We start from the raw sequence: 22,877 nt of genomic DNA on the forward strand, positions 1-22,877 counted from the left end.
GGGGCTCCCCCCAGCTGGGGAACAGGAGCCACAGGGGTGGCCACGCTCCACGGCGCGCAGGCCGTGCGATGCAGGGAGCCCTGGGCTGAGTGGCCGGAACCCCGTCCTGCCAGTCACAGGACCCACGCAGGCCACCTCACTGCCTGGGCTGGAGCTTCTAGAGTTCACAGATAAAATACAGCACATCCGTACATGAAAAAGTATTCGTTTATCTGAAAATTCAAAGTTTATTCAGCATCCTCTTTTTTATTTTATTTTTCGAAAACTGGCAACCCAAGTTTCTTTCTTTGTGAAATGGGCTGCCCCCGCAGCATGGGGATGTGAACAGGTGTGGGGCAGGCCACGGCTGCTCTCCTCGGGCCACAGAGAGGAGCAACGGAGCGAACCTGGGCATCACTTACCTGCCCGGCTGCAGGGAGCACAGGCCCGAAGCCCTGAACCGGGTAGCGGGCGAGGAGGACCCCAAGGGGAGGACATCAGCCCAAGGGGAGGCGGGGAAATGTCAGGGCCCACATTAACCACAGAAGGCTGTCGCTCTCAGACCATCCCTGACACCCGCCGTAAACAGGAAGTTCCCTCCCGTCACAGGCTCCCAGCTCTTCTCGCCAGGGTTAAGAAGATTCTAAACTAGGATTCAGAGTAGTGGTTAGGCCTGGCATTTGGTAATCCCAAACTGGACTGCCAAGCTCCAGACCAGAGGTGCCTCTGGTTTTCCAGCCCCCGGGCCAGAAGAGGCCCCCACACCCACTTCCTGCCCGTGCTAGGGCCCAGACCACAGAGGGAACCCCGGAACCCCAGATCTTGTTTGGCAAGAGGAGGAGCTTCCCCAGGCCCTCAGGGTGCCCGGGAGGGGGTGAGGCACTGTGCAGGTGGACAGCCCAGCTCTGGGGGCAGCTGGCCGCTGGGCCCCCGTGCAGCTTGGCCACATGCAGGCCGCTCTGCCCCTGTGCCCGCTGTACCCAGTCACCTCTGTCCCACATGGCCCTGTGAGCTCCAGGGCAGTCTGTCATCCCCTGCCCTGCAGAAACAGGCTCCCAGCCCCGTAGGCCGCACATGGAGCAACTAGGAAAGGGAGGAGGCAAAGGCCGGGTCAAAGCTACTGAGAGAGAGGTGGGGCCGAGCCCCCTCCATAGGGCTCCCTGGGAGCACAGCCTGGAAGAGTAGACAGACCCCTCCCCCCGACTGCTTTGCCAGCTCTACCGTTCACTTACCGCTTGGCATTCACTTAGCTGCTCCCAACCTCAGTTTCCCTTCTGAAAAATGGGGATCTGATTCTTACCTCGCTGCCTCCTCAGGCTAGTAAGAATCAACTATCTGTGAAACGGTGTTAGACACTATAAGCTGCACTAGGGACCTTCTATTCACAAGCGTGAGAAACCAGACAAACTAGATGACGTCACAGAGGGATTTACCAGCTCAGAGCCTCAAGACCCAGGGCAGAGAATGGAGGCACTCTCCTTTTCCCCATGCCGGCGTCTCTCTGTGAACCGGCTTCTTCCTCTGGGAGACTAGCTTCTCCCTCAGCCTGGAGCATCTCCCAGCTTCACCTCCCAAGAGCCACTGCCCTCATCTTTTGGTGCCAACCTGAGAAATCCCAGAGTTATCATTGGTCCCACCTGGGTCCCCCATCCCCTTGGTGGGTATCAATACGATGTTCCACAGCCTTTTCTAGAACTTTATATTTGCAGAGTTAGGAGGCTCAGTTCACCAAAAGAAGGGAGATATTATTTCCTAGAGAGAAGCAATGTGATAGAACTCGATTTACTATGGAAGTAATGTTTTATCAAGAGTATGATAAAGTATATAAAGTATGATATTGTTGGGGCACCTGAGTGGCCCAGTCAGTTAAGTGTCTGCCATTGGCTCAGGTCCTGAGATTGAGCCCCACGTCAGGCTCCCTGCTCAACAAGGAGTCTGCTTCCCCCTCTCTCTCTGCCCCTCCCCACCATTTGTGCTGTGTCTCTCGCTCTCTCTCTTTCAAATAAATAAATAAAATCTTTTAAAAAAGAGAGAGTATGATTGTTACCATTGTCCTCAGCATAAGTTGGCCACATTTTCCTAATTCCCGTCATCCTTGGGCTATATTATTGTAAATAGTGGCTAAGACCCCAGGCTCTGGAACTCAGACTGTCTGTAACTTAAATTCTGGTTCTAGTACTTTCTAGCTGTGTGACCTTAGACAAGCTGCTTAACGTCTCTGTGCCTCAGTTTAATGTTTGTGAAGATTAAATGAGTTGATTCAAGGGGAATGTGAAGAAGAGCACCTGGTACCTGCCAGGTGCTCAATAAAGATTAATCACTATTGTCGGAGAAAAGAATGGCAGCGCCAACTGTTTGAGGGGAACCTATATGAGGGGGAACTGGGAATAAAACCAACACCCTCCACTTACTCCCTAGCTTTCTCCCAGAAAGCACTTACAATCTTAGGAACTACAGTTCAACAAAGACTTCCCGGGAAGTTTACAAGTAGTTACCAGACAAAGTCTCTCTCCTCCAGAAGCTTGCAGCCGAGTAAGGGTGGCCGACAACCAAACAGAGGGCTTTCCCGCAAGCTCTCTTGTGCTGGTTACAAGCAGGCACACGGCTCTGTGAGAAACCAGGAGGACACTGGGTCCAGAGGAAGCTGGCTTGAGAAAACCACACCTGAGCAAGACCCAGGGACAGGCAAGAGCTTGCCAAGCAAGGAAAGGCAGCAGGCCATGGTGCTAGGCAGTCCTCAAGCTAGCGTGTCTCAGCTCCAGACGCATGCTTCCTCGCTTCGTGCCGCTGGGGCTAGAGCCTTGCAAAGTCCCTGTCCCCTTGTCAGCTGCTTTCCTGCAGGGCCTGCCAACAGAGGACTCTAGAAGCGGACCGGCATGCAGGAGGACAGAAGGGACGTGCTCCTTGTCTGTTCACTGTCCTGCCAGCTTCTCCCCAGCAAGAGCCCGACAGACAGCCCGGAAGCATCTGGTGAGGCCTCCCGTGCTCTGTAGCCTCGGAGCAGGAAGCAACCAAGCAAACCAGTGGGCAGGAAGCATCCGAAAGCCCGGTGTGCAAATGGCCCTCATGCCTAGGACCTGGTACCAGAGAGGAGCGGCTGGGGACAAGAGCCAGCCCCGGGGCAGTTCAGAAACAAGACCCCAGGCCCTAGGAGGTGTGGAGCTACCAGGAGGGCCTGAGCCACGGGAGCTGTGGTGCAAGGCAGGGAACCAAAGGTCCCACGCACTCCAACACCCCCTCTGCCTTCTAAGCACCGGTTTGTTCAGATGTCATCAAGGCCAGACCCAGGGCCAGGACTCTGAACATAGCAGGTTGGGAGATGGGGTGGCTCTAAGGAAAGGGGGTGGCAACCACACCCCCCAGACAACAGGGGAGCCGGCTGTCCTCTGAGTAACTTGGAGGTGGCATGGGCCAAGTCCCCACCCCTATTACTAAGAGGAAGTTCTCTAGGAGCTCCTCTGAGATTCTTCAGCAGGAGCCGTGAGTGTTGGGACCCGCACGTGAGAAGTACATATGGGAGAGGTAGAGGGGTGCTATTACAACAGGCCTGGGATGGGGCGCCTGGGCTAAGTCGTTAAGCGGCTGCCTTGGGCTCAGGTCATGATCCCAGGGTTCCCACTCAGCGGGAGGCCTGCTTCTCCCTCCCCCGCTGCCCCTGCTTGTGTTCCCTCTCTCACTACTCTCTCTCTCTCTCTCCCTCTCTCTGTCAAATAAATAAATAAGTAAGATCTTTTTAAAAAAATTAAATAAAACAGGCCTGGTAGATTTCTAGGTAGAAATCTAGGAGGTTGGTCGGTCAATAGCTGATTTATGGCATCGAAGACTTCTGTCTACAACCTTCTTATTCTCTCGTGTGGCTTGTATTTCCACCTTTCCTCTCTAGCCAAGGCCTTTGGGCTCCAGATACACAAACTCACCCAACCATCTCCACGGGAACACTTCATGGCAGTCTAAACTGAGCAAAATTAAAGCCTCCCTTTCCTCCAAATCTGTCCCATCTTCCCTATTGCCAAGAATCATAACACATTCACCAAGTTACCTAGGCTCAAACCCTAAGGGTCAAGGCCAACATCCCCTTTCCCTGACCCACAGCCCAGACGACCAGGCCCGTCTTGCCCTGCTGAAGGACTCAGACCCATCCGCACCCCTCACACCTGCTCTGCCCGGCCCCACCCTGCTCCTCCCACCTCCCCACCCCCCCACCCCCTACCCCACCCTGCCCCGCCCCTGCAGAGCCGCCCTCATCCTCACACCCTTTCAGCACCAGGAGCCCCATGCATCTCCCGAGCCCCACTCTCCTCTCCAAAGCTACGGTTGATCTCAGGCCCCATTGCATGGCTCAGACCCCCTTACCGAGCGGGAGGCCCCACGGCCTGTCCCTCCCAGGCTTCCCATCAGGGCTCGCCATATTCCCAGGGCAGCCGGCCTCAGGGCCTCCCTGAGCAGCGCCAGGATCCATGAATCCCAGGCGGAGCTGGGCCCCTGCAGCAGGGTCGCCGTGTGACCGCAGGAACCCAGGGTCCCCCAGGCTTCTGTGTCCCTCTCACAGCCCCCAGGACCCAAGGGAGGGCCCAGGACGTACCGGGGAGGCCCAGTGACCGGTGACCTTTCTACTGAGCTCCCGTGTCCCCACCGGCTCCTCTGCCTTTTCATCTCTGACTGGATCACCAGGCGCTGCTGCCGATGGACTGATCTGACCACCGGGAGCAGGAAACACTCTAAAGAGACCATTTGCTCTTACATTCAGAAACCCGTCTTTGCTGTTCTACTTTTGCCTTATGTTTTAAAGAGAGCTTTGTTTCAGGCCTTTTTTCTGAAGGGCTTGAAGAGGCCTTTGGACTAAAGCAATAAAATTCCGACCTTTCTTTTATATATAGAACATCACATAATTTTTCATCTTAGAAATTGTACAACATTTCTGGGTCTAAAATGAAAAGCATAGATATACAATCTAAAATTCATTCCAAAAAAGATGTTTCCTAAAGGGACATAGAGATGACTTGCAAAATATTTTTCTTTAGTTTTATTTATCTGTTTTCAGGGTTCCCAGATGCTTTATACTCACTCCCAACAGTCCTGATTCCATGACACATTCTGCAAGTCAATGTGAGAGATATTTTAAAGAAAGTTTTGAGGTTCTGCATTTTACAAAAAGTTTCAAACCCAAATTAACATAAATGAAACAAATCAATAGCGATAATTTAAGAGCATCTATGTCCCACAGAAACTCTGTAGTCAACAAAGTTCATGGTCTATGTCGCAATAACTTTATGGTTTAAATGTATATTCCTACACCTAAAATATAGATTTCATTTGTAGAAAAAAAAAGTGGCAAACACTAATTCAGGAGGATAACTAGAACACAGAGGAAACTGATAATTTGGGAAGAAAGAGGGTGCCTATTTTGGGATCATCACTTTTTTATACAGCAAGGTGACCCCTCTAGCTTTGCTTATAATATGACAAAGTAGAATCAACAGAATATCCATAAACAATAAGCCAATAATACTAAGCATCCATTAAAAAAGAAATGTGCTGGGGCACCTGGGTGGCTCAGTGGATTAAGCCGCTGCCTTCGGCCTTCGGCTCAGGTCATGATCTCAGTGTCCTGGGATTGAGCCCTGCATCGAGCCCTGTATCGGGCTCTCTGCTCAGCAGGGAGCCTGCTTCCCCATTTCTCTCTGCCTGACTCTCTGCCTACTTGTGATCTCTCTCTGTGTCAAATAAATAAATAAATAAAATCTTAAAAAAAAATTTTTTTTAAAGAAATGTGCTGATAAAAAAAAAGGCTTATATAAAAAAGCTCTCCCATATTAACTGTTAATGAATTTTTAGAAAAATCTAGAGTATAGTCCATTGCTATTTTAAAGGGGATGGTGTTAGTGTTTATCTGTGTGCATCAGGGTGATGTCTGAAAGTAACCATCTGCTGGCTTTTGTATGTGTATTTTACCTCCTTTTGTCTTTCTTTTGCTACCCAAGGGCTAGACTGAACAGTTTTCTTTCTTCAGTGCACACCTGAGCAGGAACAAATATTCAAAAGCTCTCACTAGCAAGATTTCTTTTAGGCCTATTTGCAGAACCAGTTTTTCTTCCCCTGGAGGCAAAATAAGACTGCAGGACTGTGGAAAGTAAAGGAAGAAAATGTGTTGGGGGTGGAGACAGGAGAGGGGTGGCCTGGAGGAGAAGGACAGGGAAGGCAGGTGAGGAATAACAGGAATGATGTGAGAGAGAGGAGGAGACCCGCAAAAGAATGAGCTCACATCACCTGTGCTTTCCTTGGCACTCTCAAACTGAGGCCTGGCTCAACTGGTCAGCAGTCCTGGGTACTTGTAAGACACATGAGCAGAGGAGGGATGAACAGTCAGGATGGGCTAGATTCTGCTGCAGTAACAAACATCCCCCAATCTCAGTGGTTTACACAAGAAAAGTTAATTTTGCTCACACTACATGCCAACGTAGGGTTGACTGGGGACTGGCCCTTTTCCGTATCATTGTTATGTCAGGACCCAGGCTCACAGAACAGCCATGAGGACACTGCCAGGCTCTAAAGCAGAGGGAAATGGAAAATGCAGAAAATTGTGCACTGGCTCTTGAAGCTTCACCATAACAGAAATGTACATCATTTCAACTCACAGTTTATTAACCAGAACAAGTCCTATGGTCACATCTAACTCCAAGGGGACAGGGAACTACAATCCTACCATGTGGTCAGAAGAAGAGCTAAAGGATAGTGAACAATATGTATGTATGACCACCACAGTAAAGGACTCAGCCCCTGGTCTGGGGACAGACATAACGAAAAGAAAACTGTTTCCCCTCAACAGGAAGAACTGAATAGGTTGTGATTATTCTAATAAGCGAAGCAGCAGTGTACTCTACCATGGTTTACATACGTGTGCAGAAGCTTTCTGGAAGTAAGCTAGGAAACTGATCGCACTGGAAATGGGGAGTGTGGAGTAAGAAATGTTGACTTTCCCTTTGTACCTTTTGTAGTGTTTGAAAATTTAACCATGACATTCATTTGCATGGATTAATTTATGAGACTCAGTTTCCCCCAATCTAAGTATTCAGCAGAAGACAGTGTAAATGGCCTAAAGGAAGTCCAAAGAATTGAGTGCTTATGACTGGGAGTAGACAGGCTCTGCCCTAAACAGAAACATCTAAATGCTGTTGGGTGGACCTAGGGCTAAAGAACACTGCCCTGCCCCAGGAACCTAGCCAACACCTGCCCCACACCTTTCCTGGAACTTATTGCTTCTCTAGAAGGAATAAAGAGGACTTCAACCCTGGCCTCAAGACTCAGAACATTCTTTCTCCAATCCGAAGGCCAGCATCATGACACTATGTTATCTCTGATTATAGAAGATAAGTAACAATAGAAATCATGCTCTTGACTCAGAGCAAGGAAGTTCAATATACTAATTTCTTAGGAAATCTCAGATTTCCACTGAGGATCACTCCCTACTGCTACTCTGGGGCCTACTAAGGGGTCTGGGGCAGAACAGGAGATCAGGGAAGATGTCCTGGGAAACTGCAAGGAACAAGATGCTGCCTTCCAAGAGCCTGACCTGGAGGACCCTTTGCACCATCACAAAAGGACTATGAGCCAAAAGGAAGCCAGCTATGGAAAGGATGAGAAGACTGAGTCACAGGGACACAGCCTAACTGGAGTGCATGATCCAAGGCCAAGGTTGTGGGACTTCAGCTCCTCTTTCTGCTTTCCACCTCTAGGCTTGCACCCACTGCCAGCTGGATGTGACTGCTCAAGATCTGGGCAATGTCTCTCCTCCTTAGAGAACATTCTCAAGATAGGGCCTGGGAGCCCAGGGCAGAGCAGGCACTATCGGGAAGCAAACCAGGCTCACAAATCCTAAAAAAAAATATAAATCTCATACATCCCCTCATTGTTCAACAAATATTTCATTATTTTGATTCACCAAATGTTATTGGTCAGCAAGGAGCCCAGGAGCATGATAGGAAATGAGGGATGTACAAACATGTGTAAGAACAGCCCACCCTCACCAGACCCACAGCCCAGCAGGGAGCATGAAACGCAACCAAACACTAGGGTACATGGCCTGGTGAGGCTCAGGAGAGACAAAGGCACAGTTTGGTGGGAAACTGAAGAGGAAAGAACTAATTCAGAGCTTTTTCTGGGAACTTTCAGCCTGATCCATGGTCTCCCTTGACAAGGAACTGGATAGACCCAGCCTCTTATAATTTTCTTTTCTCTAAGGTAGGCTGTGCTGCTGGGGTAAGGGATATGAAGTTTCTCCTAGAATTTCACAAGCAACATGTCCTCAGGAACAGCACTGACAAAGAGTTCACAGTTCAGAAGGATGGTAAAACAAAAGATGAATATTAGGTCTTTGTCTCCAGTTCCCTGTCCACAGCTCCCAAAGCATTGGATTCTCCAAGTGATGAGTGTCTTTTGTATGCTAACAAGATGATGGTGGATGGGAGCCCCCGATAGCTTCTGGATGGGGACTGGTTTCCGGACAAGTCCAAGATGGATGAGCAGGATGGAACTCTCCAACCTCTGGGGAGATCCCAGGAGATGAAAATTGAATTCAATCACGATGGCCAATGATTGATCCACCTACATAAATGGAATGTCCATAAAGACCTCCAAATGACAGATTTCAGAGAGTTTCCAGGTTGGCGTACACATCAGGGTGCCAGGTAGGTGACATATCCAAAGAGAGCATATCATGGAAGTTCCCTATGCATCTCTCCCACCGGACTCCTCCTGAGTTGTATCCTTTGTAATGAGCTTATAATAGTAAATCAAGTGTTTTCCAGAGACCTGAGTCATTCTAGCAAGTGATTGACTGTGAAGAGAGGGGCTTAACCAAGTTGGGCAGAAGCATGGGTATCCAGGGAGCCAAGAGTTGAGACTGAAGTCTGCCCCTGGTGCCTGAGCCCTTTAGCTTTGAGAGGTCTGCATCAACTCATAATAGTATCAGAATTGAACGGAATCAATGGACACCCATTTGGTGTTGCAAAAATGGAGAACTGGTCGATGTGAGAAGAAAACTTAACAGAAAGATCTTGTGGGAGCTTTTTCCATATCTGGGCGATAAAAGGAAGGCCATACACAGGTGTCCCAGGGCAGCTGCAGGAGGAGAGGTGCTGAGCAGTGTCCCTGCCCCTCCTCTTTTTGACCACCCCCCCGCCATGGACTCAGAACCTGCATCCCCAATCTTTCTAGGCACTGTCATCATCCTTCCTGTCCTACATTTTCCCCTGGGCAGCCAGATATCTCTGCCCCCTTGCCTCTCTTTAGTCCTATCACCGCATTAGCCTTCTGAGGTCTGTTCTAACTTTCCACCCTTTCTTCTAGAAATTCGACCGTCCTCCCTTTCACCCAAAGCCAACAAAATCCCTCCCTCCCAGGGATCTGTCTCTTGCTTCTTTCTTTGTTCAAGCCAGTTGGAGGCTTTAAATAGGAACTAAAGTCTCATGTCTTCCTGAAGAAGGTTTGTCAGACCCAGATCTTTTCCATTTGCGAGAAATAAGAACTCACTCAAACCCACCTGAGCCAAAATTGGAAATTTATTATAAGGTATCACGTTGTCCCAGACAATAAAAAAGCAGGAAGGACAATCAGATGGCAGTTGGGCCACAGAAGGACAGAGACCAGAACTGAAAAGCAGCCAGGGACCAAGGCTGCTGCCTGCTCAGGTCATACCCCCAGCTCTTAGGCACCAAGAAATTTCTCAACACCACTTCTCTGTGTATCTTCATTCCTCTCTCCATGGGGGCTTTCTCTACTCTGCCCACATAAGAGAAGACAGTCCCACATAGCCTCCAGAATTTACCGTTCCTCAGATGAGGCAACCATCAGAATTCGAACTCCAAGATCCCCGGAGAAGGGAATGTATTTCATGCTGCCCACCTGGAACGTCAAGTAGCTATACCCAGGCAGGCAGCCACATAATACCAATGTGACTGTGAGATCTGCCTGCACTGGAGGCACAGTTCTTAGAGAAAGGGGGATGCTGTCCTGGTTGGATACCCCCCAAAGCTTCACAGTAGCTGTATTTAGCCTTCCATTCACTCATTGGAATTATGCGCAACCTACAGAAAATCTGGCAAGGCCACCTGCGTGGGGACAGACATGTCTGCAGCAAGAAGGGCAGTGCTCACCTGTCCAGTCCTTTAGTCCACATTTTTAACAGTTGGAGCAACTTCCAGGAGCAGCTGGAGATACAGGGTGGCCATCTGCAACCACTTGGGCTGGCATCGGAAATAGACAAGCAGGAAATAGACCGGGATGCCACTGAGCAGGAACAGGAAGATGTACAGGAACTCAGTCTGGGGGTGCTCAATGATGGGTGCCAGCACCAGGTAGAAAGAAGCAAGGAGCATGATGACAGGGATGACGGTGGGGACCTGCCAGAGACACAGAGACTGGATGATGGAGAGGCACGGGACAGGGTGTGTGGCCCCTGGGCTCTGTCCCTCCCACCTGCCTGCCTGCCTGTTGCTTCCACCTTCCACCAGCTCCCCTCTTCCTGTCCCTGCCATCATACCTTGCCTAGCCAGAAAAGCCACCTGCTGGGTTACGGGGGCCATCCAAGGAGCCAAGGCTTTGGGACCCAGCTTGATCATCTCTGTGCTTTGTGCGTCCTACTCTGTGTGAGCCTCCTCTGGGCATGTGTCTCTCATCGTTCTCCCTGAGAGTCCTCCAGAGGAGAAATGAGTCCCCAGCAAGCAGAATCAAGGCCCTAGGACCCAGCTGTCCCTCATCCCCCCTCCCCAGGAAATACAGACAGACATCTTCTACCAAATATGACAGTGGCCACCCCGGATGAGGCTGTGGACCAGTGATCTGCCTCATGCACAGACTAAGGTTGAAGAAAGCCCAACGTTTATTCCAAAGTCTACCTTGTAAGGTCGAGGAAGATTCTTGTTCTTTATCCGCAAGTACAAGAGACAGCCAATGGTGGTTCCATAGGTGATCCAGCCAAGGAAGCTGAAAGGCAAACAGAAGCCACTCGCTACCAGGCCCTGCCCTGGTTGGGTCTGCAAGAGGGGCTGGCCTTGTTGGTGCAAACCCGGGGCACAAGTGCAAGCTCACCAGAGGCCTTTCAGCCACCCCCAGCCCCTTATCCAAGGAGGCTAAGGAAAGAAGGCAAGGCTGGGGCACCAAGGACAAGAAGGCATTGGGGGGTATTCCCTCCTCTTTCATCTTCCGTCACCAAGTGACAAGTACACGAGCCAGGCCCCCACCTGGCTTCAGATCGGACCTTTCTTGCCTGCCCCTGGCTGGACAGAAGAGGACAGTTTTCAGAGGGAGGGAAGGGAAGGGAAGGGGAAGCGCATGTGTGTGTCCAAAAGAAAGAGTTTGGTGGAATCTCAAGGAGCCTGTGCTCTCCTCAGGGACCACACTCTCATAGCAGATCCTCCTACCTTAGAGCTGGTGACAGGGTAGGCCGTGGAGCACCCAGACCAGCCCCTGGCCTCTGTCTTTGCCAGAGTGGGTAGCTGAGTGGCTGATGAAGGTCTAATGAAAACCTCACCTGCCCTTGGAGACCGGGTCCAGACCAGGCTGTCCCTGGAGGCAGTCAAGATGGGGAGACATTGTGTCCTCATTGGGATGGGTCATCCTAACATTCTCACTCTGTGCTGGAACATTCTCGGTCACATCCCCCAAATCTCAGTCTAAAGAAACCCTGGGCTCACCATGGGTTTGATTTATTCTTGGCATATCATGAATTTAGCCTTTCTCATGGGAAGAAGATAAAAAGAAAAACCAGGTCTGTTACTCAGTGTTCTGAACAAAGTCACATCAAGCACTGTAGATCCTGTTCCAGGAAATTAATTATACTTATGACAACAAAAGAGAGAGCACACGATGCGTGAAAAAATTCCTCAGAGAACTCCCTCTGCACCCAGATGCCGCGCTCGCCTGTGGGTGTGAGGACACACCCCCCAACCCTGCTTCAGATGAAGGCATAAAGTTATGGCTGGACGGCTAGACGGCACAACTGCCCGTCATTTCTGCCCCAGAGAAGGTAATAAAGGGGGTCAGAACATCTCCCCACTTTAATCCAATCACGGACTATACCCAGTGTGGCTGTGAGTCTGCCTTGTGTTCACTAGAGATATGCTGGGTCAGAGTCCTGAGCACAGATCAGACGACAAAGGGAAAATCATGCCACAGCCAAGAGCTGGAGGTAGTGGGGAGTAAAGCCTGACGATGGCCTCAACATGATCTCCGCGACAGAGGAAAGGAACAAGGAAGAATTAAAAAATAACAAAGACAGCACAAGCCTTTTGCTCATCTGCCTCTTGGTGAAACCCTTGTCTCATTGAATTTTGGGAAACAGGGCAAGACAGGAGGGAGACACACTTGGATTTGGGAAACGGGGAGCCTGGGTGGCTCAGTTGGTTAAGCGTCTGCCTTTGGCTCAGGTCATGATCCCAGAGACCCGGGATCGAGTCCCGCATGGGGCTCCCAGCTCCACGGGGAATCTGCTTCTCCCTCTGATCTTCTCCTCTCTCGTGCTCTCTCTCACTGTCTCTCTCTCTCTCAAATAAATTAAAAAAAAAATCTGGAAATACAACGGGGAGGGAATGGCTGAAATGGCTGAGCTCAGGCTTCCAGAAGCGTGCGTGCACATATGTATGTATACATACATGCATGTATGTGATAGTTACACGTAGGGGCTTCCAGAAGCTTGTTATGTATATATACACACACATGTGCATGAGTGTGCACACACAGAGGACTTTTAAATATGTGAATGAGTGTATGTGAGCATGCACACAAAGGCACCATGAGATACCCACACGGGAGGAGAGTCTCACTTGCCTCAAGAAGTTCACGATGGTGCTGAAGTTTCCTGGGATGACCAGGACCAGAGCCACTGCGGTGGTAAACATCAGGGCTGGAGTCGGTGTGAGGCGATGCACATGAACCATGGACAGAAGTTGGGGCTGGGAGCAAAGCCAGGCGTCAGGCAGCGCCCCAGGGGAGCCACAGCAGCTCTATGCCCTGGGAAGCTTCCTGTTCTCTTCCCCGGCAAATTCACTCCGGACACCAGTGGGCCCCACCTAATAGTCCCCAGTCTCCACTGCTTCTGGGTGTAGATCTCTGTGGCCTACCTGGGCTGAAACCAGGCCCAGGATGCAGAACGGGGGAACCTCTCCCTCCAGGCCAGCCAAGACCCAGTTGGGAGAGAGTGTAGAGAGCCGAAGCAGGTGCCTGGCCAGGTCGTTCAACTTTCTATTGCTCATCCCGAACACAGGAAGAGGGACCAAGGGTGTGGGAAGACAGACAAAGTGGGAGGAAAGGGTAGGGCAGTTGCCGGTGGAGCATGGAGTAGGACTGTGGGTTATTGTGGTAGACTGTTCTATTATTCAGCAAACAGTCAGTCTCCCCCTCCCAGCCCTATGGACAAATACTGTCTGGTTCCCCATCCATTGGCGCTGGGCTTGGCCAATGAACTGTGAGCAGGAGTAACACAGCAGAGGCTCAAAATACATTTGTGTGGTTTGGCTTGGTCTCTTCAACCCCTGCCACCTGCTCCAGGCAAAAACATACTTTGGCCTGGGTCCCTGAGACACGAACAGACTCGGAGTCCCAAAAGAAGAAATCTGAACACAAACCCCAGCCTGAAGCAGAGCCATGGGGGACCCAAGGACTGATGAACAATATGGAATGTTTGCTGTTGTCAGCCCCGGACACCTGGGAGCTGCCTGTTAACCAGCATCATTGCTGCAAAGGCTAACAGAGGGACAGTCCCTGGGGGAAGGGCCTCCGGGCATCCACATTGGCTCTACTCCTATGGCTTCACCCACTGCCCCCACGCCCCCAAAGTGTGCAAACATTCCCACCACCTACAAGCTCCACAGTGACCCTGTATGATGATCTCCCAAAACCCAGAAGTTGAAGGACTGGAGTTTAAATGGAGAGGCGTGGGATGCTTGAATCCCATTCTTAGAAAGAACAGGGCTCTGACTTACAGGGGAAGGCCTGGCTTAATTAAGCTCAGAGCTAAGTTCAGGCAGGAGAAAGCTTAGCCTCTGTAGTCCTTCCAGTGCCCTACTGCAGCACCCCCACCTCGCCCGGCCGGGACCCCATCTCTCACCATGTGGCCCTCTCTTGCCGCCACATAGCACACACGACTTCCACCGAAGAATATCCCATTGACGGAGCCAAACGTGGAGAGTGTGACAGCCAAGGGTACCAGCCAGGCCCAGGTTCCCAGCACCTGGTTCCTAGGACAACAGAGGAATCCAAGGAAGGAACTCCATCAGCAAACTGGAGGCCAACCACCAGGAAACAGAGCTAGCAAAACATCTAGAGGCAAGCTGAAATGCACAAGGGGCACTATCCCTCCCCAGGCTGGATGGTCTGCCCGGCGGCCAAGGATCGCATCACCTGACTTACTCACCCCCAGCTCACGGCCACAGCATTAGAGGAGAGGATCTCACTGGATGACAACACTAGCAGGTAACTGATGTTGACCAGGAGGTAGAGGCTGGTGACCAGAGGGATGGCGATCAGCAGCGCCCACACCAGGTTTTGCTGCAAAGATCCGGGAGAAGAGGCCCCATGTTAGCGGGGGTAGGTCCTTCTCAGGCCCTAGAACACGCTCGTCCGGGTAGTGCTGAGCCTATCCTGGCCACAGGGAATATGCCGGACCCTGGGTGTGCCCCTCGTCCATGTGCTCACAACCCCACAGCGTGGACACACAAAGAACAGGTGTCCTGGGAGGCCCTGAGGGGCACTAACCAGTCAGAGCAGTGGAGGTACAGAGGGGCTGACAGGAGTGGGGTGGGGAGAGGCGCTATCACCAGAACTTCCAGAATGAGCAGAAACATATGCCGGGCTCTCCTGGAAGAACAGGAGAGATTCCCACGGGTGGGGGTGGGGGCATTCCCAGCAGGGGCACCTGTGAGAGCAGAGGCACAGAGAAGGGACAAGAAAGTTAAAGATCTTCCTTCTTGGCTGTTCATTGATCTTTCCAGCTGGAATATTCCAAGCCCACCACGCCAACCCTGCCCAATCTCTGGGTCTCCAGAATGCAGGCCCAGACCACAGGCCATGACTCCCAAGGGTCCCACTCTGCCCCTCCATCTCCTCAACTGGAAACTGGGGGTCACTGGGGATCTGTAAAGTGGGACTCCCTACTGCTCTGCCTCTGTGAGGTGTGAAGGTCATCGAAGAGGACAAGAAAGAAGGGCCTGGACAGAGGGGTCGTGGGAGCTCACAGCAGGTTGAACTGGGAGCTAAGGGCCGATCTGACCCATGGTCTCCCAGGAAAGATACTGAGGGGCTGGGTGGCTCAGTCGGTTAAGTGTCCGACTCTTGGTTTCAGTTCAGGTCATGGTCTCAGGGTCGCGAGATCGAGCCCTGCATCAGACTCCACACTCAGCGCAGAGTCTGCTGGAGACTCTGTCTCCCTCTGCCTCTGCCCCTCCTGCTCATGCTCACTCTTGCTCACTTGCTGTCTCTCTAAAATAAATAAATTTTTCAAAAATAATAAAAGAAAGGGACTGAGCAGGCATCCAGTAAACATGGAGGATTCCTCCAGTAATGGAGGAATCCTCCAGTAAAAATGGAGGAATCCATGAAAACTGGGTACATCAGTGTACTCCCTCCCACGTCACACCCCCAGCCCTGGCCATCATCCTGGAGCCAAGAGCAAATGGAAGGAAGGCGTCTCCCTTGGGGCCCACGGAAGTACTTAACTTTCCCCAGGCGTAGGCCACCCTGGATAGACATCTTTAGACTCCAAAGTAGGAGGAAGGAAAAGCTTTCTCTAGGTGTCCTTTAGCTTACCTTGTGAGGGGCAGGCAAGCACTGAGGAGCCCAGGGCCTCTCCCCTCCATACCAAACGGAACACCAGAACCTGGCATTGCTGTTACCGACACTTACAATGTAACACAAAATGAAACAGAGAAGTGGTCATGCTGTACCAAGAGGCAGGGAGTTCTCCTCCGGACTCGGCACAGCGCCGTCCGGGGGAGAGTTATACCACCGTCCCACACAGACCTCCTTGTCCACTGTAAGGTAAGACCTTCCCCACATTTAAGACTCTCTCCTGGTTAGCATATTTTCTGCTCTTCAACGTGATATAAAAAAAACAATTTCCAGAGCTTTCTTCAGGCCCACAGAAAACTCTGGAGGGAAGCATGGGAGGAAATGCATGGGGGCACTGAGGACAGAGTAGTGATCTCGGGGACTGTCTTCATGCCTCCTTCAAATGTCCTTGGGACACAAACGTGCCCTGTTCTTTCGAGTCTCTGGGTTCCTGTTCACACTGCTTCTGCATGGCTGTTTTGCCACAAACCTCATCAGCGCTTCAAGGTTCAACTCTAACCCACCACATATGGAAGGCCTGCTTGACTGCTCTGCCTCCTGGGGATCTCTTTTCTCTGAGTTGCAGCAGCAAGCGGAGGCAAGCTTTATTATATCCAAGCCTCTGTCCCATCCTGTCCTGTCCTCTAAGGGCGGGGGCCAGATAGGTGACCGATTCAGCCCAGTTTGCCTGAGACTTTCATGCTTTTAGCCCCAGAAGTCCAGCATTCCTGGGAACGCTTCAGCCCCAGGCAACCGGGAAGGCTGGTCCGCTGACCTGGCAGGTCACGTGACAGGTATGTGCGAGGGAAGCCAGGAGGATGGCAATGGAGTCTCATATAAGATGGGTCCTTCCACATCCCCTCTAGCTCTCAAAACTGGGGACCTAAAAGCAAAGGAAGATGCCCCAACCACCACAGAGGCATGAAAGCAAATTCCTCATCTTTCCAGTCCTGAAAGTGTGTTCTGTCTGGTCCAGAAGATGCCACTTGTGGCAAAGATGGGCTGGGGGAACAAAGTCCTGGGTTGCCCCCCACAACAGGCCTCGTGGTGGGGGACCCTCAGCAGGCAAACACCCACCATGCGTGACCCAGCCACATGCTAAGTCCCAGGGAAGTGGACCTCATGTGCTTTTAAACTTAACATCTTGGACAACGCACCTGCCAGCTGATGAGCTATGACAGCAAAGCCCCACCGTGTACCACAAGAACAGTGAGATTTCCTGGCTTCGTTCCTGAACACCTTAACTCTTCGCTCAGATTCATAAGACTGGCCCAGGTTTGGCACAGGTTCTGCAGTTTTTTTGGAAAAAAAAATGTGACACGAAGATACACTTAACATGTGCTTCAGAGGGCGGAGTGAGAACCAGCCTTTCGAATGTCCAGCATTCAGAGCCATGGCTTTGTTTTTGCTTTGAAACCCCCATTTGTCAAAAATGCTCCATACACACACCCGGGGTCAGCGAGCTACAGCCTGTGGACCAAATCCAGCCTGCTGCTTGTTTTTGTAAATAAACTTTTTGGAGGCCATCACCACACTCATTTGTTTACCTATGACTGTTTTCATGCTACAACGGACTTGAGTAATCTTGACAGAGACCTCGTGGCCTGCAAAACCTAAAATATTAACTCTCTGATGTTTTACAGGAAAAAGGTGGCTAATCCACGCTCTATGGCATGGGAGCTTGTCTCACTCATCTTTGGGCCCCTTGCTCTTTCCCTCAACCAGCTCTGAGCTCAGGGCCTGAGTTCAGAGAGAGTAGTCTACTCCCCCATGAGCTCCCTAGAGCTCCCACCCCACCCAGAGCCAACCTGAGCACACACTAGCCATTCACCTCAAATTACAGCTGTTGTCTCCATGCACAAGTGGTTATGCTATCTGACACCTTGAAGCCCTGTGAGGTAGACAGGGCAGCTATGAAGATCTTGTTTCACAGGCCAGGGACTGAAGCACAAGGATTTACATGCAAGAATAAAAACTGGGTCCCTGAACTCCAGCCCTCACCCCAATCTCTCTCTGCTATTGGACTTCAGTCTCCAAGCTCCTTGTCTCAGATTCTCCCAACACTCGCCTTCAGGGAGCTTTTTATCGAGAGCTGAGATATGTAAAGACCCCTTAGGCAGCCTCAAGGGGGTAGAGGAAAAGAGTCAGTTCTCATCCTCTGAGAATTAAAGATTCCTGCAGGAAATTTAAAAAAAAAAAAAAAAAAGGAAAAGAAAACAAGTAGCAACCTAAGCAGATATATTTACAGCAAAGAGTTAATTTCCATAATAACTCAAGAGTCCGCATGTTCCAACTATCAAGATAGAGAACAAACTGAGTCATCAAGCATGGCCTCTTGCTAGTCACATGACCTCAGAATCACTTCCCTCTTTCTAAACCTCAGTTTTCCCATGTGAAAAATGGGGAAGAGTACCTACCTCACAGGGCAAATGAGACCTCAGGCGTGGTCCTATAAAGTTCCGTGCTCACTTGGGAGGTTATTACTCATATAATTCCATACACAAATTAAGGGAGACGGTGGGCTGGCATTCAGGACTGCAAAAAGGGAGCCCCCACTTTCAGCTGATGTCTCGTGGTCTTGTGAGCTCAAATAACAATAATTGGAACTGCTGATGTCTGGAGATCTCATGCCCTGAAGAAGTACGGACTCACCTTCGGATTCTTGAGCTCTTCCATTACGTAGTTGACATTATTCCAGCCATCAAAGGACCACAGTCCCTGGTAGAAGGCCATACCGATGCGCCCGGGCTGCTGCGTGGTATTGTGGAAGGCAAACAGAAAGCCGTCCGTGTAGCCACGGCCCTGGCCCAGCACCACAGCCCCACCCCCCACGATGACCAACAACGAGAACACTTTGGCGACCGCGCACACATTCGTCAGCATGGTGGCCAGCCTCGAGCTCCTGCAGTTGACCAGCATCAGCGACAGGATGCAGATGGCTGCCACACCCTTGAGCACAGCCTGCGGCAGCGAGGAGCAGCCAGGGTAGAACGGAGCCACTGCATACTCAGCAAAGCTCAGAGAGATGGCCGCGATGGCGGCTGGTCTGACCAACAGCACAAACGTGTAGATAACCAGGAAGGCTGGCAAGGAGCCAAAGATTTGCAGGATGTAGGCATACTCCCCCCCAGATTTGGGTACCAGAGCACCCAGCTCAGCATAGCACAGAGCGCCCATCATGGCCAGGAGACCACAGACTGCCCAGACCACAAGACTGGCCCCGGGGCTGCCTATGTAGACCAAGACCCCCTGTGGTGACATGAAGATACCAGAACCGACCATACAGCCAGCAGTCAGGGACACAGCACTCCACAAGCCAATCTCCCTCCTCAGCCTTAGCCCCCTGCCACCTGGCTCCAGTCCTGACACCCCCTCACCGCCATCTCTCTCCTGCCTTCTCTCCATCTCAGGACTTCACTAGTTGCTACGTCTAGTTGAGCAGAAGCAGACGCTCTGAGAGATAATCTGTCTTGTGAGCTTCCTGCAGGAGTTAATGATTACAGCGCCTGAGGACGTCTGAACCAGAGACCAGACAGCCAGGGTATGGCATTTAGAAAGGACTGAGCCTTCACGGATCTACCAGTCCAGTAGAGGCAGTCTGCAGGAGCTTTTTGCCACAGGAAAGATCAAGGAAGAAAAAAAGAGGGATTTAGCAGAAATCCCTGCTGCCCAACCCCCCAACACTGTGTGTGGGCTAACAGTTGGATGGGTGCCCCGTGCCAACAGTAAGAATGGTGAGCAACTGAACATCAGGAACCTTAAAAAAAAAAAAAAAAACCTGCAGTAGTTTTATCAGTCAAGCAATAAAATCCCTATTTCATCGGGATTCCAATTAGAATTGCACGAGCCCTTAAAGGAAGAACCAATATGATTAAAGAAGAGAATTCAAATAGTACAGAACAGAACTTATACCTCTAGCACGAAGGGAGCAGGTGGTTAAAAGTAAGGTACAGGGTCAGGAATGGGATCCTGCACTCAAATCCTAGCTCTAGTCCCCCACAGTTGTGTGAACTCAGACGAGGTCTCTGAACTTCACCCTACTCACCTGCCCATTAATTACAGTACCCACCACATAGGGTAATTCTAAGCATTAAATAGCATAGTCATTCAAAGTAGCTAGAATAGTAGATAAAATGGAGTAAGCTTGCCCTTTTTATTTTTAAAGGGGTAGCATAGTGTTTTGTTTTTTTAAGATTTTATTTATTTGTCATAGAGAAAGAGCACACGCACAAGCCAGAGGAGCATTAGGCTCCCCACTGAGCAAGGAACCCTATGTGGGACTCGATTCCAGGACCCTGGGATCATGACCTGAGCCAAAAGGCAGATGCTTAATCAACTGAGTCACCCAGGCATCCCCAGGCTTGCCTTAAATGTTAGCTATTACTATGTACCTAAGAGTTTCATTAGTTCCCTATATATGTATATATATAATTATATGTGAACATTGTATGTATATATATATGAATATTATATACGTATACATATTTAAATATATATTTCAATCTTGGGTTATAGAACCTTTACCAGTGTTGTTATGGAAAGGTCAGTGAAACTCACTAGCATTTGGAAAAAAGATGCTGATACCCAAAGTGAGCAGAAAGCTAACTGCAATCTCCCAAACAGGCAGATCTAGGTCAAGGCAGCCATATGGGCTACTTCGATCTCATGTGCATGTGCAGTTACTAAAGCTCTTGACAGATGCAGGAGCTTTGCTGTTACTGGTTCCTGGCATGTCCATCCTCCCCTTGCTGCATGGACGCCTGCTTGACATAGGTCCTCTGAAAGGTAGAGACATCTTCAGAAAATCGTGAGGAGGGAACCCTCCAAGATTCAGAAGAAGGTCCTCCAAGATTCCTACCCAGCAGAAAGGTAGGAAAAAAAGGCAGAGAAGTAATTAAGAAGAAAAGGACCTAGAAGAATTGGAGGGAAAGAAGATAAGATAGAATAGAGCCCTGGAAGCTCAGGAAGGAAAAATCCGCTTCCTTCCTGGCCATAGCAAAGCAGTAAATAACACCCTCAAATGTCACCCCTCTTCTTCTCCAGAGCTGATGCTAGTGGGTGCCAACTGCAGAGTCAGAGGACAGTCCACAAGACCACCTTAACCTCTGATACCAATGGTAAATTTGGAGGTTCCCAACACTATCCTTCTGTTCAATAATTTGCTAAGAAGCTTCACAGAACTCACAAAACGCTTTCATAATCAAGTTGTGTTTTATTACACTTAAAGGATCCAGATTAATGTCAGCCAAGGCAGGAAAGACATAGAGCAGAATCCAAGAGAATTCCAAACATAGAGCTTCTAATTTTCTTCTCCCTGTGGAGTCAGAACAGCATTATCCTCCAGGCGTTGATGTGGGACAATAAGCCCATCATACTGTCAACCAGGGAAACTCACCCGAGCCTTAGTGTCCACTCTTTATTGAGGTCCTATCACATAGATCTGGTTGACTGTTCATGTGGCTGACTTCAGTTTCCAGCCCCTCAGGAGATCAAGCTGGTATTTCATGACCCAAAGCCCCTATCCAAAAATCACATTTCTACTAGCTGGCTTGCCCAAGGTCCCCAGGCAAATAAAGACAGGGCAATCAGGTATGACATTCCAAAGGCTTAGAGATTACCTCCCAGAAGCTGAAGGCAAGGGCCAGGCCTCTCTTGGGGCGAGGTTAAATTCTTTACTATAAAGATGTGAAGGCACCTGTGACCTGAAGAACATTAGGAGAACATAAAGATTGTTTTGAATAACTCATCTTGTCGAGCAGTGTGTCTAAAGAGGAGGACCCTACATGCCAGGCTAAGGAGCTAGAACCAGCCAGGAAGAGAAGGAAGAGGACAATGAGTGGAAGCCTCAGGGATTTCTGAATGGAAGGAACTAGAAACTCTGAAGTTCTAGGGCCTTCAATGAGCAACTCCTGCTGCCCTTCCAGAATCTGACACGTGTGGTCTTCAGCTCCAGGGTCAGACCTGCCTGTGAGGGAGGGACCTCTGAAGCAGAGCTGAACCTAAATGTCATCCCTCTGCTGCCATCACAGGTGATGGGGTAGCTGATGGACCCAGTCTGAGGCTCAGTCAATGGATGTCTTGGGAAGAAATCCCACAGCCAAGAGCCAGAGAACTGGGTTTTACATCACTGTGCATTTGATGAAATCTTTATTAGTTTCATTTCCCATCAGGAATATGGGGCTGCCGATTCTCCCACAAAAGGGTTCATGAGAATAGACCAAACACCTTCATGTCCCATTATCCTATGGAGATCAATGGAGTTATGCTAACTTCTGTTCAAAGAAATAATGGCTGAAAACTTTCCATATTTGATGAGTAAACGTTAATTTACATACCCAAGAAGTATAACTCCAAATAGAATAAAGAAATACACAGAAACCTCATAATCAAACTATCAAAAGTCAGACCGTGAGGGGCGCCTGGGTGGCTCAGTCGTTGAGCATTTGCCTTCAGCTCAGCTCATGATCTTAGGGTCTTGGGATCAAGCCCCGTGTCGGGATCCCTGCTCAGCGGGAAGCCTGCTTCTTCCTCTCCCACTCCCCCTGCTTGTGTTCCCTCTCTCGCTATGTCTCTCTCTGTCAAATAAATAAAAAATCTTAAAAAAAAAAAAAAAAGTTAGACCATGAGAGAATCTTTAAAGCAGCAAGAAGGAAGCAAATCATCTAGTACAAGTACTCCTAGACAAGGTTAACAGCTAATTTCTCATCAGAAACCATGGAGGCCAGAAGGCAGTGAGATGGCATCTTCAAAGTGCTGGAGCAAAAGCTCAGCCAAGGATCCTATTTCTAGTAAAACTCTCCCTCAAGATAAAAAAGAAAGGAAGAGGGGCACCTGGGTGGCTCAGTGGATTAAAGCCTCTGCCTTCAGCTCAGGTCATGATCTCAGTCCTGGGATCAAGCTCCGCATCGGGCTCTCTGCTCTGCGGGGAGCCTGCTTCCCCACTTCTTTCTGCCTGCCTCTCTGCCTAGTTGTGATCTCTCTCTCTGTCAAATAAATAAGTAAAATCTTAAAAAAAAAAAAAAAAAAAAAAAAGAAAGGAAGGAAGGAAGGAATTCCCAGATAACCAAAAGCTGAGATGG

At 50.0% G+C, this 22,877-nt stretch overlaps 1 protein-coding gene across 4 annotated transcripts; it reads right to left on the minus strand.

The window, feature by feature from the left end:
• Nucleotides 1–9,518: 9,518 nt before the first annotated feature.
• LOC131807324 (b(0,+)-type amino acid transporter 1-like) lies at nt 9,519–19,256 on the minus strand. 4 transcript variants are annotated; one of them, XM_059132558.1, is made up of 7 exons: nt 19,176–19,218; nt 18,451–18,546; nt 14,387–14,520; nt 14,081–14,210; nt 12,802–12,926; nt 10,872–10,959; nt 9,519–10,376 (listed from the first exon to the last, which is right to left on the minus strand). In XM_059132558.1, the coding sequence occupies exons 1-7, from the start codon at nt 19,179–19,181 to the stop codon at nt 10,143–10,145; spliced, it is 813 nt and encodes a 270-aa protein (XP_058988541.1). In that variant the 5' UTR covers nt 19,182–19,218; the 3' UTR covers nt 9,519–10,142. The 4 variants fall into 4 exon arrangements, with proteins under 4 accessions (XP_058988541.1, XP_058988540.1, XP_058988538.1 ...); XM_059132557.1 differs by having other exon boundaries at nt 18,451–18,549; nt 19,176–19,196; XM_059132555.1 differs by having other exon boundaries at nt 18,451–19,251.
• Between the last annotated feature and the right edge of the window lie 3,621 nt (nt 19,257–22,877).

Source organism: Mustela lutreola, chromosome 9, assembly GCF_030435805.1.
Source record: "Mustela lutreola isolate mMusLut2 chromosome 9, mMusLut2.pri, whole genome shotgun sequence".
In the NCBI taxonomy this organism is placed as follows: domain Eukaryota; kingdom Metazoa; phylum Chordata; class Mammalia; order Carnivora; family Mustelidae; genus Mustela; species Mustela lutreola.